Source organism: Corvus moneduloides, chromosome 3 (assembly GCF_009650955.1).
Source record: "Corvus moneduloides isolate bCorMon1 chromosome 3, bCorMon1.pri, whole genome shotgun sequence".
Taxonomy (NCBI): Eukaryota; Metazoa; Chordata; class Aves; order Passeriformes; family Corvidae; genus Corvus; species Corvus moneduloides.
The window spans coordinates 84082634-84100590 of NC_045478.1; the positions used below are offsets into that span (position 1 = coordinate 84082634).

The 17957-nt window shown below is 39.9% G+C and overlaps 1 protein-coding gene across 2 annotated transcripts in view; it reads left to right on the plus strand.

The window, feature by feature from the left end:
• Positions 1-17957, plus strand: part of PRKN (parkin RBR E3 ubiquitin protein ligase) — a 711187-nt gene that overhangs the window by 687199 nt on the left and 6031 nt on the right. For both annotated transcript variants that reach the window (XM_032102474.1, XM_032102475.1), the window contains 2 exons: positions 7136-7253; positions 11639-14898. In XM_032102474.1, the coding sequence (XP_031958365.1) occupies positions 7136-7253; positions 11639-11748 (228 nt within the window). In that variant the 3' untranslated portion in view covers positions 11749-14898. The remainder of the gene's footprint in view (positions 1-7135; positions 7254-11638; positions 14899-17957) is intronic.

The following is a 17957-nucleotide window of genomic DNA, read 5'->3' on the forward strand; positions in this document are numbered from 1 at the left end:
CCTGGTGAAGGTGTTTATTTCAGACCATGTTCACTGTATATGCAAAATAAAAATTGTATTGCTAGTTTTATCAAAGTCTTAGAAAGCTAATCAATGAAGTATTTTTAGTCAATTTACAATAACACTAGGACTTATAGTTCAAATTATACATAGTTAAAATAAAGGATATGCAAACTTTCAGGTAACACCCATTTCCCTTGTGTTGTTTTTAACCTTCCACTGCTTCTCTGGGTTCTAGGCTCAATTCTGCAGTCTGGAATGGGCTGGCATGGTAAATCCTTTACCAGAAGGAGCATGATGTTGATATTAAAGGATTTTTTTCCTTCTTACTGTATAATCTGCTTGGAGTCAGTCTTATGGGTTTGTTAACAGACTCCTTCTCTGATGTACAAGCCAACATTGGCGTGTTTTACCCAAGTCAGTTATGCCTTTGTTCTCTTTGTTGTCCTCAAGACTGTTTTTATCTTTCAAGGCTGTATTTGGGTAACTGACCACCTGAGAGTGGTTTTTTATTGCTGGGGCCTCCCATATCATCCTGTGCCTCTGCTTTCAAGGCCTCTTCTATCATCCCATGCCTTTACTCCTCTGCATAGCACATTATTGTACGGTCAGAGAGAGTTTGTTCTGCCCAATAGTACCCATAATGGTCACTGCTGCCTGTTAGTTACAAAAATACATGGAACTGTTAAAGCAAGAGCAGAATAGGGAACAGTCATCAGATCATTAAATAATTGTTGTCACATGCTAAACCAAACCTCTAGGGCATGCCAAGACAAGTCCGGATAAAGCCTGATGGGTCCTGAGGCTCATGGTGCTGGCTTGGCACAAAGGCTGTGGTCTCTTACAAGACACAACAACAGCATTTTTACTGAGCCACAAAGATACATGTTCTAAACGTTCACCTACAGTCTCTTCCAGTGTAAATTTATAGCTAGTGCTGTAAAACTTAACTTCAATTTCACTCTTAACCTGTCTGTCCTGGCTGTAGCCCTAAGCTGGAGGCCTTTGTCACCCAAATCCCAAAGCCCTTCCCAGACCCAACACCTTCAAATCAAACCTCAGCTGCTCCTTGTTTGGGACTCAGCCCTCACAGTCCTCAGGTAGCTAATGTAGGTAATAGCTTTGCTGTTCTGCAACTAGCAGTATAAAATTTATCCAGCACCCCTGTCAGTCCAGGAACCTATCAGACCTAAGCAAAAGCAGAGCAGTCAGTGCCTCAGCTGAGTCAGGGCAAACCTGATCCTCTTCATCAGCACACGCTTGCAGGGCCCTGGCTGCACCCTAACCAGAGTTTCTGGGCTCAAAGCTGACTCAGGCACGATGTCCCAGGCAAAGGATCAGCTGGAAGCAGACCCATTGCATCACTTCCCAGACGTGTCTGTTGCTGCACAGGTGCAACGTAGAGGCACACACATGCAGGAAAGCCTGTCACAGCCCCTGGCATCCTGCTGAAGGCTGCTGTAATGTAGCTCCTGCAGAAGCTCCCAGATCACTTGGGCCTCCAGCCCATCTTCTCCTCCCATCGCCTCCTGTGTGCAGCTCTCGGAGTTGACAGTAGGGGGTATGAAATGTACAGGCATTGCCTGCCAGGCTTCTTTTTCCATCGTGGAACAGCTTCTAACCTCTCATGCCGTGTATTTCCAGCAAGTATGTAGGGCTGTGAAGCCTGGTCTCGAAGCAGCTAATGATAATCTAAACGATAAATAGTAAATGCGAACCACAAAATACATTAATTATTTCCCTGCATTTTAGTGAAAGGAAAAGCTACTGAAAAGGTTCATCATACATAATATCTTTCACTGAGTCCTGAGTCACAGTATGAAATGTGGAATATCTATTATTAGGCCATTGATTTTTTTTTTTCCCCATCAGGTCAATTTTAAAAGTTAAATAAAACATGGTTGTACAAGAAATGGCACACCTAGCTTGATTTCTAAAATATCTTAAATAACTGAAAAAGAAACTGAGGCTCAGCGATATGGTATTTGGTATATTCAAAATGTCAAGCTCAGGACATTTCAACCTACAGGTGCCTAATTAAAGGAGCAAGAAAAATAACTATAACCAGGAAATGTCCTGTAAAATTAACCTCTGTGTTATAAATAAAGATGCACTGGAGGAAATCTGAGAAGAGGTCTTAACTTCCTGTCTAATGAGAAATAGACGAGAACTATAGAGGGAGAATTTTAGCTTTTCCTATTTTGGGTAGCAATAAAGTAACAAAGATGTGACAGACTGCTTTTGTTTATGAGGTTAAGCTGACAGTCATTTTCAGCTGTGTTCACTTACAAGAGAAGGCACATTCTTTATTCCACTCATGGAAAACAGTTATATAAGAATGACCTGTATTAGATTAGATTTTATGCTTTAGAGCAGTGCAAATTCAATATTCACCATCTACCTGAATTTAATTCATTATATGAATGGCTGCAACACACAGAGTGAGAACCTTGATGTGCAGTGTCACCAAACCAGAGCACTCTTTCATCTTATATCCAACATAAGACCCTGTGTATATCCTAGTTGCTGTCATCACAAAGCAGCTCTTTCATTTTATGTCAGAATTCCCTGGGCACACCAGACAAATTGGCTCACACAATGCTTCATGTGGATTTAACTAGATCACTGTAGTACTGGCACCTCTATTTTTCCTGTGCGTGAAACATTCTCTTTCAATGAATATCTTCTCTGTTCCTTATCTATAGCCACATTTTAGTGTTTTGATTAGCCTAAATCTGTCTCCAAACTAGAGCAGTAGTCCCATAGCTATGCACTTCTCTCTGTGTGAGATTTTGACTCTTAAATGGCTCAAATAATCAATTTTCTTCCAAAACACTCTAGCCTATCTAGTGCCCTAGTCATCTGCTATTTTTACCCCCACAACTGCAGTAAAAGGCACCACTAAACATGACAGTATGTTAATTCATGTGATCATGTTCATAAAACAGCCCTGTTGAAGCCAAGAAGACAAAATAAATTTAAGCTGGACTGTCATCATGCCTTGTAGATCAGGCTTCAACAACTGAGGCTGCTTTTGCTTAGAGCTCTAGCTCTAGCTCAAGTGGGCTAAATATTATGGTGGGCTGAACATTGCTCGTGTGCAATGAATTATTCTTTGCCTTCCTTTCAAATGCTTTCAAGTATACATAGCTTTTCTCATATTCTTGTTAGAAAATAAGTAATACTTTCTGGTTTGAGACATCTAAACCTTTTTAAAATTCTGTATTTCACATAAAGTGAAATAATTTTACATATTTCTATTAACCTAAAAAAAAAGCTTATTTTTACAAGTAAAATTCTCTTAAAACCAAGCATTTCTGATCAAAAGAAAATGTATTTCTGATATAAAGAAAGCTGCACTAGTATACATTTTTTTTAAGTTATGCATGACCAGCTTTTTTGCTTATCAGGGAGGAATGAAGCACCAAGAGCAAGCAAGCAGGAATGCAGAAATTACATCCACTAAAGCAAAGCACAAATAAGGTTGACAGCTGCATATTCTACTCTGAGTTAAGGGTCTTCAGTTGTCAGATGTTGTCTACGCTAGGCAAAATAAGCACAATCATAAAAGAAGTGTGCTAAAATAAGGCAGTATATAATTTGGTGGATGTCAAAATTTAACATTAGATATCTAAGACTTCCAATATTTTGAACAAGAAGTTTTGCCATGAATGTTTTTAATCTAGATGGTACTACTTAGTTGCTGTCTGTGAACACATACTTCATTTGCTTCAATGTAGTTCTACTGACAGGTCGATGTGTACTCTTTTACCTGACTGAGATGCTGCTCTGAGAAGGACACTTGATTTCTATTTCAAGATGCTTTCTGTCCCTGTAGATCTTTTTCCAGTACTGCATTGTATTGGTTAACTGCAAAGAAAGCTTTCCATGTACATGTTTTTGTATTTTTGTATGGTCCTCAGTAGTCTCTGTGGTCTCTTTATCCCTGTTAGGTTTTCCAAAAGACTCAGCAAAGAGACAGAAGTAAATCTATATCCGTCAGTGTGACCCAGAGATAATAAGACAAAATTTCCCTCTGTCTCACTAATGGAACACTGCAGGAGGGATATTAAATAGTGCTTACAGCAGCTCTTACTGTAGCTTGCTGTTATGTATGAGTATTCATTCCTGATCATAATATGCAGCACAGTTGAGAATCAAAAAAATTATTCATAAAGTGGCATGGATGAAATCTAGTAGCTTTTCAATAGTGCTGGGACAAATGTTCTGTACTAACTGGGGAACTAGAGCGTATTGTGTTGAGTGAGCATCAGAAGTGATCAAAGACTCCCGTCCTCAGCACATGTGATGCACACCTGGAGCATCTCTGAATTTCCTATCCAAGACCAGGCAGAACACACGAAGTGAGAGACCCCTCTGCTTGACAGACCTGCTGTATTACATAGGCCATTGTCAAGGAGATTAGGTTTGATAGTTTAGGATGTAAGAACATAATTTAAATAGACACTGGTAATGAAGAATTGCCATACACCTTTTCTTTATTGTTTGAAGAAAAAATGCAGAGAAATACATGCTTTCCATCACTGGGTGTGGAGCACTAAATAAAGCACATGAACACTGAAGGCTCATAGATCTAGATTCTATGATTTCTTCGCTAATCAAAGGGACTCCATCACTGAGCCATTTCTCTGCATTTGGTTCATGCAGCTGGAAGTTTTTAGCTCAGTATTCAGCAAGACTGGGCATAGAGGGGGATGTTTTAGCTCTAATGGGCTGAAATATCATGCTGCATCTAGTTCATGCTAGAATTTTTGCAATGGGATATACTAAAATAATAATTCACTGCTGTTTTCTGCAATCAGTTCTTGGTGAACTGCATGTGTGTGGCTGGAAGTAATTTCTTTTAGTTGTTTCTAAGGTCTCCCAAGTTTGTATTGTTTTCAGAACTAAGATCAAAACTGTTTATACAAAAAAAATTAGAAATTTGGTATGTGAAATTTTGCCTCAGTGTCCTTTGCTATAAGGTCACAACAAAGATATAAAGATGGAGGAAAAAAGTGTATTTGCAAGTATTAAAACACTGGACTTGGACTATTTGAAAAAACTGAGCCACTGTGAAGCTCTTTTGGACCAACTACAAAAATTAAAAATACTGCTGGTCTTCTCATTTAGCTCTTCTGAAAAGAATAGCAATGTTTTGTTACTGCTGTAGTGATTTTCATCTGTATGGATGTTAAGTAATAAGTTCCCATTAAACCAAGATATCTTTTTTCTGTCACAGGAAAAACTGAGGCCCAGGTTAAGTGGTCCCCACTTTCCTGATCTGCCTCTCTGAGGTAGCTCAGATTGCTTGCAAAAGTCATCCTTCCTTAAGGATGTAGGTGTTGAAAAATCGATACTAGATTATGTTCTTTGCTATTAGCCTGAGGAGCTTTTTCTATTTCCCAGACCTTACTAATGTGCTGTTGTATAGAGGTCATCTTTCTGCCAAATTGCTGAATAATCCAGCAGGGTGCAGGGCTGAGTTCCCTCTCCACAAGCAGAGAGCCAAAAGTAAAAGTCACTTCTGGGATACAGATAAGAAAACTTAGTTCACTTTTTTCACTTCTACATCAGAAAGATAAGCAAATTGAAGAATATTAAGTGAGGGGCAGCAAAAAAGATTCACAGACTGAGGAGACTGATGTAGGTTGTAAAATAAATAATGTCAAACACATACTTTTGAGGTTTCCTGATTAAAAGAAGACAGTGTGTACTTTTTATTGCTTTGTTGTTCTGGTTTGGTTTTCTTTAAATGCATATTGCAATGGCCACTAGATGAGCTGGAAACAAATTTCTGCAGATGTTGGTCTTTGTAATTCCATTTTAATTCAGGTCATTTCAGCCAAGAACTAAAATCTAGGCATTACTCACTGACACAACTTACACATTTAACAATAGTAGATGACCAGAATTCAAGTGGAGTTACAGTTTTGTTGCATTTTTTAAGGTTGGGCCAATTTCATTTTTCTGTCTTACTAGAAATAAAGATTAAATTAAAAATTATCCATTTAAGTAAATATAAAAGTCTATCCACATAACAGCCTATACGTATTTAGAAGGTATACACTAAGAAATTTTAGGAATTGTTATAAATTAAATAGTTTTGTTTAAGCTCATCATTTTCCCACAGGCTTGAATGAAACCATATTATGGATGGAGAGAGCAGAGTTTCAAGGCTGGAACCTACATACATTGGTTATAGCTACTATTCACATAGTTGCCAACCTTGTGTGATGGAAATGACCCAAGGCACTGCCATCTCTTTTGTCCTTGTACTATCATTTTAGTTAGGAAACAGCCAAATAGGCCACTTGTGTAGATTATATAATTTTGTCCCAGTCATAAATAGGACAAACACAGGAGTCCCTTTGGCACTCTTCATGATGACTTTTTCCATCTGTGTCATTCTGTCTGGGGAGCTTTCATTGCTCATTAGTTGTTTTTTTTTACTTTTTTTCCCAAAATTTTTATGTTTATTCTTTGTGCCTCTTGTATTTACATAGAGTTACATTGGAATAAAGCTCAGACCTCCGATACAACAGAGTACACTTTTATTATGAAAAACTGTTTCCTTCCAGGCACCCCACCATCCTGCATTACTTAATGTTGCACTTTCTTGGTGTTTTTGCTTTTCTTGCAAGAAGGGCTTTAATTCCTGAAGCAGAATCAAACCTGTGGTACCTAACATGTCATGTTGTCAGCTGGGTTAACCTGACTCCTCCTTCGCCCTCCCTTTTGCTTTACCTGTCTTTGTGCATTTGCAGCACAGCTTGATGCTCCAACAAGAGCTCTGCCTGCCTCTCAGGACAGGGAGCAGCAGGGAGAATGCAGCCTGTGCTGCTGCTGGATGTAGGAAGAGCCTCCAGGATGGCACATGCTTCAGCTGCTGCCACCAACCCCATCATCCTGCAGTTCAGGATGTAACCCAACACATGTGCTGTGCTCACTGGGACAAAACAGTCTGTGTTTTGAAGCAGAAATTCTGTATCTCTCACAAAGTCCAGCCTACCTGGCACTGCAGTCACTCCTGTCTGTTTCTTGTGGGTAAATGGTTGTCACTTCAGTGCAGACATCATGTCCCAGTGCAACCTTTCAGTAATGTGCCCACAGGTGCTTTTCTCTCTCTTTGCAGGGGTATGTAGTAGATGAACATGCAGCCATGCAGGCTCGATGGGAGGAAGCATCTAGAGAAACAATCAAGAAGACAACCAAGCCATGCCCCAACTGCAATATTCCAGTAGAAAAGAATGGTAAGTTTATTAGATATCTTGTACTTAACTGTCTTTTAAAATTCATTTTACAGTATAAAAGTATGAATGTGCAGGTGTACATATGCATAATATTATTCCAAGAGGGGGAGAGCACAAAAGGCTTGAATAATTCCCTGTGTCACTTTATCTAAATTATCTTGAAAACACTAAGCCTAAATCACTTAGTTCTAAAACCACGAATTAAGCCTCACAAAATGCCCAGGTATTTTGTAGGTAGGGAAAATGAGGCATTGGATGTAGCATTCATATGACTGGATATCCAGCTAGTTGTCTAGATTTTCCATTGTCACTGGGAAAAATAGGCATTTGTAGGGTAAAACTCATGTCACGATGAAGCAGAACATATGTCTGATGTAGGCCAGAAAAATCACACCTAAAAGTGAGTTGTGAAGAATTAGTCCTGCTGTAGATGTCTACACAGTATATGGCTGAATTTAGGTGAGATTAAGGTGAGATTTAGGTGAGATTATGGCATATTCAGCCATATGCCCATGGTAGAAGAGCATGTTAGAGGAAGCAACATGAGTCCTGACAAACAGTTTGCATTAATCAACGCTTACCGTGTAGGAAGAAGAGTAATCTGCTGGCACTGGGATGTTTAAAATGAAGAACAGGAATGGTAAATAGGCTATACTTTATAGGTTAATGCTGTTCCAAGACTTAATTGTATTTATGTTAATTAATAAAAATACATTAACATGATTGCCTAAATATTATACAAACATTTAGAGGATGATTCCCAATTTTGTGGCATTCACATGGGACACTGAAAACACCAAATAAGGCACTATGAACTGCAAGGGGAGAACACTTCAAGCAGTGACACTGCAGAAATATTACTGGGCTTCGAAGAAATAGGACAAAATCCTGAAATCTGGGGTTTGATGAAAGAAAAGAAGGCAGTTGGCAGATGGAAAGTGGGAGACACCTTCAAGCACAAGAAGAAAAGGAAAGAAAGCTTGAATTCAAGAGTGGGAAGGTGAGACAAGACTTGGCATAGCGTAGAGAGCAAGCTGGGCAGCAGCAGAGAGATAACAGAAGGCTGGGTCAAAAAATTATTTACAGATTTGTAGAACAGACTGAAAACCAGAAGTTTTAATCTCATTAGAGATAGACAAATTATAATGGTGACTATTTATATTCAACAGCTTGTGCACAGCCAAATAGAAAACCCCTTCTGGTTAGGCTTGAAGGAGTGGTAGGACCTTTACTTTGTCTCAGACTCTGCTACAAAATCTTTACTGGTAAATTACAGACAGTTGTCATTTGTCACAAACAGGATATCCCTATTTGACACCATTCACACAAGTCCCATTAATGTTTAAGGAAGTTGTTTGTAAAAATCAAAGAGAATATAAAGGCAGTTATAATTTTTATTTTGAACCATGAGCAGGAAAAGACCTTTTGTTGCTTATAGCCTGACCCAAGTCAGAACTGTGCCTCGTAATGCAAAATGCCAAAGCCACGGTAGCAGGCTAGAAACACACTGGAATTGGCTGATTGTGCTACCATTCAGAAAAACCTTGATAGGTTGGAGAGATGGTCAGAGAGGAACCATCTGAAACTCAGCAAAGGCAAATGCAGGGTCCTGCACTGGGGGAAAAATAACCCCAGGAACTGGCACAGGCTGGGGGCTGACCTACTAGAAATCAGCTCTGCAGAGAAGGACCTGGGGGTCCTGGAGGAAAACAAGCATCCGTGAGCCAGCATTGTGTCCCTGTAGCCAAGAAGGCCAATGGAATCCTGGGGTGCAGCAGGAAGAGCACTGGCAGCAGGTCAAGGGAGGTGATCCTGCCCCTCTGCTCAGCCCTGGTGAGGCACATCTGGAGTGCTGTGTCCAGCTCTGGGCTCCTCAGGACAAGAGAGACGTGGAGCTCCTGGAGCAGCTCCAGTGGAGGGTAACAAAGATGATTAAGGGACTGGAGCATCTCTCTTATGAGGAAAGGCTGAGGGAGCTGGGCCTGTTCAGCCTCAGGAAGAGACACTGAGAGGGGACCTCATCAATGTCTGTGAGTATCTGAAGGGAGGTGCCAAGAGGATGGAGCCAGGCTCTGCTCAGTGGTGCCCAGCAATAGGACAGGAGGCAATGGGCAGAAACTGGTGCACAGGAAGTTCCACCTGAACATGAGGAAGAACTTCTTTACTGTGTGGATGACTGAGCACTGGAAAAAATTCCCCAGAGAGGTTGTGGAGTCTCCCTCACTGGAGATATTTAAAATCCATCTGGATACAATCCTGTGCAATGTCTTCTGGGATGACCCTGCTTGAGCAGGGAGGCTGGACCAGCTGACTCAATGTGGTCCCTTCCAACCTTACCTATTCCATGAGTCTGTGATTCCAATGAAGGACTACAAAGATTATAAAAAGAACTGTGTAAGTAAATAGACATGGGAGGAGTGAAGAAAACAGGGACAAATTCTTCTCATGGTGCCCACTGAAAAACAGACAACCACGTGCGCAAATTGAAACACAGAAATTCCATTTAAACGTAAGAAAATACTTTTACTGTGTGGGTGGTTGAAGACTGAACATGTTGCCCAGGAAGCGTTTCCATTCTAGGATACATTTGAAAAGCAACTGGATGCAATCCTGAGCACCCTACTTTAGCTGCCCTGCTTTGAGCAGTGGGTTTTGGACTGGATGATCTCTAAAGGGTCACTCCCACCTCAGTGATTCTGTCACTTTGCAAATTAAAGCATGAAGCTTAAATGGTGCAGTGTTTGCCTTCTTCTTTGGTCATGGGTACTGCATGTGCCAGCTTCTAGGCTGCCATTTGTAAACTTAAAGAAGCACTTCAGAGCTGCCTACGTACAACTGCAGTTAAGAGACTGACAACTGTACCTGAGGTCTGCCAGCAGTCCTCATTTGGGAGGAGTACACTGACTCCACTCAGAAGAATAATTCTGCTTTCCTTCCACAAATGTTCCGTGGACACTGTCTTTAACAAGGGACAGTGACAATGCCAATAACTTTTCTGTAGTTTCTGGATGCCAATAACTTTCCTGTAATAGCTGAAGTGAAAGAGAGAAACACTTTCCCACAGCTCAGTCCCCAGTCCGAGTGAGTTTAAACACACATCCACATCTCGCAGAGGACTGCTGTACTCACAGAGCTTTAGGTCACGTTGCTTGAGGCACTCTCCACTCTTGACTGCTGATCTCAGCTGCCATGTAGCAGAGAATAACATGATTTATGTAGCTTAGCAGGGAGGGCACATGTTTGACAGAGGGCACCAGGACTGAGACGAGTTTTACCCAGTGACGGCTTAATCGAAACTGTAGGAGAAGACTGGATCTAAACTTTAAATAAACTGTAACATGGAAGCTGGCCATTTGTATGTTTACATTTAAATAAGATAAAAATCTTTCTGGCACATTGCATTTCTTACACAAAGATATAAACTGACAAATATACCTTGCTATCACAAGTAGTTTCCTCTCTCTGTCAGGTGAAGCAGACAGGCCTATTTTAACAAACCAGTTGTTGTTTGTTTTTGCCTTCTGAGAAACATTCTGGAGTGGCATTTATAAAAAAGGTGCTGTAAGGGTAGCAGCTCGAACAGTAGGGAGCACACACTCCCTGTACCTCCCCCATCACCATTTGGAGTCAAACCAAGATGACATTTCAGCATTTCTTCATACTGCATGCTTTTCTCTCAGTTTGAATTATACAAAAGATCTCTTTGTGTGGTAAGCAACATAATTTCCATTTGAAGTGTATTTCTGTAATGTTAATGTTTTATATATTACAAAATAAACTTTTGATCAAGGTTGTGAGCAGAGAAATTAAAGCTGCTGTCATGGTATGAAGAAGTAAGAAACCCAACATGCAAGAAGCATTGATATGATCAAAGGCTGCTTCAGATACTAAAAAGGTCAAATCAAATTATTAATGTCATTTTTGTATAATCAGGAGTCAGACACCAAAGCCTGTACCTTCTGATTTACTAACTTTGCAAATCTTGCAGTTGTTGAATCCAAATTCAAAAAATAATTTAATTTTGTTTATCTTATGGCTCACAGCTGGACTAGTATAGAGTAACCTTGAGGAGGTATCTCCATGACTGCTTTGAGATGCCACAGATTATCATTTCTTTTCCCTATCCCTAGCATAGTCTTTTTTAGTTTCCACCTACCCCTGCAGTCCCTCAAGTGAAAAAAGCACATTAAAGCCCAGTAAGAGAGGAGTAGCGAGTTTTAGAAAGCCCAGGGAAATATTCTTCAGGTTTGTACTTTTCTTTTATTAAATAATTTAGTTAGTTGGTAAATTAATGTCTAAGAAAGTCGATTTTAATGCTCTTAATTGCTGATTAACATCTCTAAGTGTTTGCCAAGTACTGAAGCCATTCTGTTGCTATTTTGCAGGCGGCTGCATGCACATGAAATGTCCTCGCCCTCAGTGCAGATTTGAGTGGTGCTGGAACTGTGGCCTGGAGTGGAACAGAACCTGCATGGGAGATCACTGGTTTGACTAGCAGTGCTGAGGCCAGCTCATGTTGCTGCTAAAGCTTGTTTTCATCAGGGCCAAATTCTGAACCTGTTGCTTAAACAAAATTCCCAGTGGTTTTAGGGACACAGAGTTCAGAAGTTGGCCTAGTTTGTTCGGTTTTTGCTTTATTGCATATGCAATCATACCAAAATCCCATTGAAGTTATGCCAAGGCTTTTGAATCCACTAAGTAAAAAGAATAATTGTTTTAATGGACAGAGTTGCTCATCATGGTACAAAGAAGGGTAAATTACTACTTTTTGAACTTGTGCCGTCTGGAGAATAGTTAGCATTACCATGAAGAACCTTACTTGACATTTGTAGTCAGGAATCCATAGCTCTTGCAGGAGGGAGCAGCCTGCATACGTGTGTGTGTGTCCGAGTGTGTGAGCATCAAGGGGGGACAGAAGATGTTTCCTACACCATCTGCTTTTTTTCTTTGACCACTTCTTTGCTCATTCAGCACAATTTTTGATTTCGAGGCAGTATATCTTAACAGAATTTTTGGCAGAGGGAAGACTGTGGCTCTTAAGTTTTTTCTCAGGGTTTCTTCCTAACAGGCTTTCTGTAGGGGTTTTGCTTTCAAAAGAAATTCTCATGGAAACACCCAGCTTTATGTCATGCTTATGCTTGTGTATTTGTGACATACAACACAAAGCCCGCCTAGCTACTCATTATAGACTTTGTTACCATGGGAAGATTAGCTAGGGATGCAGTTTCAGCCCTATCTGTGACTGTTGCTACAGTGGTGACTGCATCCAATTAAATGTTGTGCAAGCTACACTCACAGGGCTTCATTTTTCTTGTACTTACGGAATGCTTTGGATATGGCAAAGTGAGGCAGTAGGAGACTTCTCAGGGCTTTTCTCCACCATGATTCTCCTAAGCTGAATTAGAATATGGACATGATTCTGAAAATTTATTTGTTGCTCTAATGGTGTGGGGCAGAGGGACAGCTTCGTTTTACAATGTTAACACCGTGAGTAAAGTTTAATAGCGTTTCTAAGTCTGAACAGTTTTACTGTTTGTGATCTTTACACTGATGTTTTATTCTGAAATGAAATGGGTTATGTCCACATCCAACACATCATGTAAGGATTTGCACAATTTAGTTTTGGAAAAAAAAACGCACAATAAATAAAGTGGTCAAAATGTTAAACTTTATTTCTTTTTTTCATTTGAATACGAAGTGAGTACAAAAATGTTGGGTGGGTCATGCATTGCCTTGACTGATTCAAACTCCCAGCTGAGAGGCTAGCCCTTTGATCAAGACAATGTTAGCACAAAATAAATTCCACAATCATGGTCTTCCTTTTATCAAGTTTGAACTAATATTTTGTATGGCATGACTGTAGAGCCCTGAAAATATGGGTGTGCCTCATATCAGTGCAGAACATGAACCTTGAGGCATAAAAAAAAATCCCAGGCTCACTAGAAAAAATGTCGAATTGCTAAAACCAGTGGAATATTCATCTGTCTAAACTGGAAGTGACATTAAAAGTGTGAGGAAACAAAAGAGTAAATGGCATGAGGTACCAAAAATGAGAGAGTGAACTGGTAGAATTAAGAAAATGAGAAAGAAAGGAAGGGGCAATGAGAAGACAATGGACATTTCCTAAAGGTAATTATCCTGTTTGGCACTGCTGAACTAAAATTTATATAGAAGTAGCTACATTGAAGTGTAGGAGTGCAATTGAATGCCACAATGAAGCTCATTTAAGTACTTTGTCTTAACAAGGGTATTTTACTGTGAACTCTGATTATCTCACGATTTGACTTCCTATATCTGGGTCTATTTTATAATTTATATGGCTTCTTTCCAACAGGCTAGGGAAAAAGTAACAGTGCTAAATTTTACTTTGATCATGTGTTACCTGGGAGTTCATCACTGTATTTCATATTTAAAAACATTCAGAATTAAAGAAGTCTGAATCTCCCTTTTTTTTTAAGTATCTTTCTTATTTAGGATGAAGAAGTCATTCACTCTAAGGCAGTTTCACTGATTTAGAGCCTGATCTAACATGTTAATGTTTTAATTGTTAGGTAGAAACACATGATTTACACCCCTGGATCAAGGTCCATTGAAGTCAATGGACTATAGACTATCTACTGTATTTCCTTCTGGCCTAGGAAGGGCATGGCAGGAGTGAGTCATAAGGCTAGAATAGAAACATCTCTTTCTTGGAAGAACTTGTCAGAGAACGGGATTATGAGCATTCGTCTGAGACGTAAGCAAGGGCAGGAAAGGAGAATAAAGAAAGGAGTTCCAGCATTGGCTCAATGTGTGTTGCATCACACAGCCCAGAGTTTGCACTCTGCCAAAAACAAATGTGTATTCTGCCGAATTTAACAGAACATGTCCTGATCTTCTCTGTGTTAGTACTATATGTCTCCATGCATACATGCACAAACTTCGAGATGGTACAAGCTGTTAATCTGATTTCTCTTTATTGTAGGGTTCTCATCATTTCCACAATTTAAAGGGCATGAAAATTCAGGATTAATGCTCTGCTGACACTGTAAGAACACTGGAATTCCTATAGAGATGTGTGAATTGAACCTAAAATGTCGTGCACTGGTAACTTTTTTTTGCATGGAAAGTGCCATTTAAAAAAAAATATATATAAAACACCTTTTAAAAATCCTATTTATTTTGTAATTTGAAGCAAAACCAGACAGAACAAACCAAGTTGTCAGTGTCTATTCAGACTGCTCCTCTTATTTCAACTCTGAAATATCAGAGTGAAATTCACCTCACTCAATTTTAGCTCTCTGGTCGGTTCAGTAGCTTCTGAAGCTTGTTGTGCATGTGTATGGTGCAGCCTGCTGAGTTTTTAGTACAATTGCTCATGGCTAGAGGTGTGGTGGCAACATCCCTGCCAGAGACTGGGTGCAGCTCCTGACAGGATGCACCAGACCTGTCCTGTGTGCTCCTGCACACTCTTGGCTCAGTTGATGCATGAGGAGGGGAATCTTCCTTTTTTTAAAACTTTTTAAAGCACTGGCATTGCTTGCTAGCATTCCTGAAGCGAGCCTTGGCAAACCCTTCCTCAGGATTGGCACACACATCTCTGGAAGTGGTCCTGGGCAGCCGTGGAGGGTTAATGAAGAGAAACAGGACTCAAGCATGAAAGAAGGTAACAAACCTGAGGGCTTAAGAGTTCTCGAGAGCCTGTGGGTTTATGATCTCTGCTAGCAATACACCCTGGAAACAATGACATTTAAGTGTATGTTCTAAGAAGATGATTTATTATGGTTCTATAAAGCAAAAAAAAGAAGTCTGTACCTTTTCACATCAAAGTTTGGCTTTGTTAACTGAATTCTCTTTACCTTAAACCTTCTTCATCTTTCAGATTAAAGCAATTACAGACTTGTTCTTGGTACTGCAATCTGGGATCCTTCAGTGCATGTTAAATGGATAAAGTACAGGATGTATGCTCCAATACTCAATAATAATTATTATTATAATAATTCAGCTCTATAACTACAATGAAAACCTCTAATATTTAATTCCAGCTGGAAATGAAATCCAAATATGAAGTAGATTAAAAAGAAAATACGTAACAGTTTGGGTTCCTCAGGAAAAAGCATATCTCAAACTTTAGAGTAGGTAATACTTCAGGAACTGTGACTTTGACTAGAATATCATTTATATGTCTGTTTTATCTCATCACAAAACGCAAGCCAAATTATTTCATTTTAAAGGGTACACTTTAAAGAAAAAAATCAGTAAATGGCACTTCAAAAGAAACATTATGCTGCTGATGGGAAATAACAGTCAAGCTCTGAAAGAACAGTAAGCAGTGCAAAATGCTATTTGCATATGAATAGTGAAGTGCCATCTGTATTGCAAACCAGCATGGTACTTAAGTTTTTGCCTGCAGATCTTATACACCATGTAAACTGAAGTGAATTGGCATTTGTGGAGGGAAAACTGAGGCACTTGGAAGTAAGAGGCCAGATTCCAAGAGATTCCGCTGGCCTGGAAGACTGGGAAGACTTTGTGCCAAACTTTCTCACACTTTGAGTAACAACAACAACTGTTATGTTCCTCATGTTGACTGTGCTGCTCAGACCATTCCACAAGTAAATCATTGTGTGCAGGAAACTCAGTAAGCAACACTTGCAGCAAGACTGGAAGGATAACACATAAAATCAACTCCAAAGATTGGTTAGCCCCATGCTGATTTAATTTGTCTGATGAGTATGGTGTCACGGTTTAACCAGTCAGCAAACTGAGTACCATGCAGCCGCTCGTGCACTGTGCTTCCCCAACCCTGCTCTGTGATGGGGAGGAGAACCTGAAAAAGGTAAGACCTGTGGGTTGAGATAAGAACAGTTTAATAATTGAAATAAAGTAAAATATCATCATCGTCGTCGTCATCATTATCATCATCATCATCATGGAATCATAGTAAGGAAAAAGAGGAAAAGGAATAAAACCCAAGAGAAATGAGTGCTGCACAATATAATTGGTCACTATCCACCAACTGATGCCCAGCCCAGCCCTGAGTAGTGGTCGACCCCTTCCAGCTGACTCCCCCAGTTTATATACTGAGCATGTCCTTCTATGGTGTTGGATATCCTATCCCTTTGGCCAGTCCAGGTCAGCTGTCCTGGCTGTGCTCCCTCCCAGGCTCTTGTGCACCTCCTCACTGGCAGAGCATGGGAAACTGAAAAGTCCTTGACTTAAGCACTATTTAGCAACAACTGTTATCAGTTGTCAACATTATTCTCATACTAAATCCAAACACAAGCACTGTACCAGCTACTAGGAAAAAAAATTATCCCATTATCCCAGCTGGAAACAGGACATATGGTGATGGCTGATGGAGGGAAACCCTACACAGAGATAGAGAGCTGCAGTAGCTCTTAACAGCTAGGTTTTGTTTCCAGGCAGCAAAATTCTCATGCTTCCTTCAGTTCCTCATTAAGCAACAGAAAAGCCTGAAGAAGACAACACCAGATGAAAGTTTCCAGGAGAAGGAAACCCCATGTTCAGTGGTTCCTGATGGTCCTTCAATAGCTTCACCCAGATGTATCTGACAGTATAGCATTAACATTGATTCAACAAGAAGAGACAAAAATACCACTTTACATTTTATCTATTTACAAATTTTAAAGAAATATTTCTTTCTCTAATTAGCACATTTAGAAAAGCACCTCTCCCTTTTTTTCAAACATGTTTGTCTGCTGGTTCCTCTTATGTTTATTTGTGTATGTGTTTTATGTGTTTGCCCGTGGGGTTCCCCTTGTGTATCACCCACTGATTTCCAGCTCTGCGTGTCTCATCTTCAGACAGTTCAATGCTCTAGAAGTCTGTGGCTTCAGTGTGTAGGAACTACTGGAGTTCATGCCCTCAATAGTCTCTTCTCATACTCTGGCTAAGTTTGTGCTGGCCAGAGGAAATGTCAGCAGCTTTAAGGAAGCAGAAAGGAAGGCAAGTTGAGAGAAGCTCATTTAATCATACGGAGAATCATATTTAATGTAGTGCTCTGTAGGAATATCTTTTTTTAGAAATCAGGCCATATGCCATTTCATTTTTCTTCATTATTATTAATAGCAATTTTTCTTTGCTTTTAATTTGTTTTTCTTGTCTCTGTCTCCATTTTTCTGAATAGTGGAGTAAATGGTTCTATGCCAGTAGATAAAATATGCAGCAAGACATCACCTGTTACATTACTTTTTGGCTTTTATCCCTAGAAAGCTTGAGAAATCCACATAATCTGTGTAGGCAGGGAAGTGCCATTATCTGTATTTTACAGTCAGGGAATTCAGTCCAGAGTACAGCCAGACTACATGGAGGCAACAGCTCAAATGCACATCATCCCTTTCCTCACAACTGGGAAAATCCAGCTGCACCAAAGTGGAGGCCACCTGTGTGCTGGGATGGTGATGACACAGGCTTAGGGACACAGGAAGCAAGTTTAAAGCTTAAGGTCCAGAGAACACTAGTGTGATATTAGGGACACAAAGAAATAATTTTTTTAAAGGTAGGATTTTCAGTGGCCTAAAGAACAATGATCTAACCTGACATCCTTTGCAAGCACTGGGAATTTTACTGCTGGCTTCACTGGGGGAAGACTAATTTAGACTTTGAAAACGCTACTTACTTTGGCATTTTAGCAGTGCATAGGAGATCTCTGAGAGAACTTGATGTCCCAGTTTCCTCTTTATCTGTTTGTTAGTTAAATAT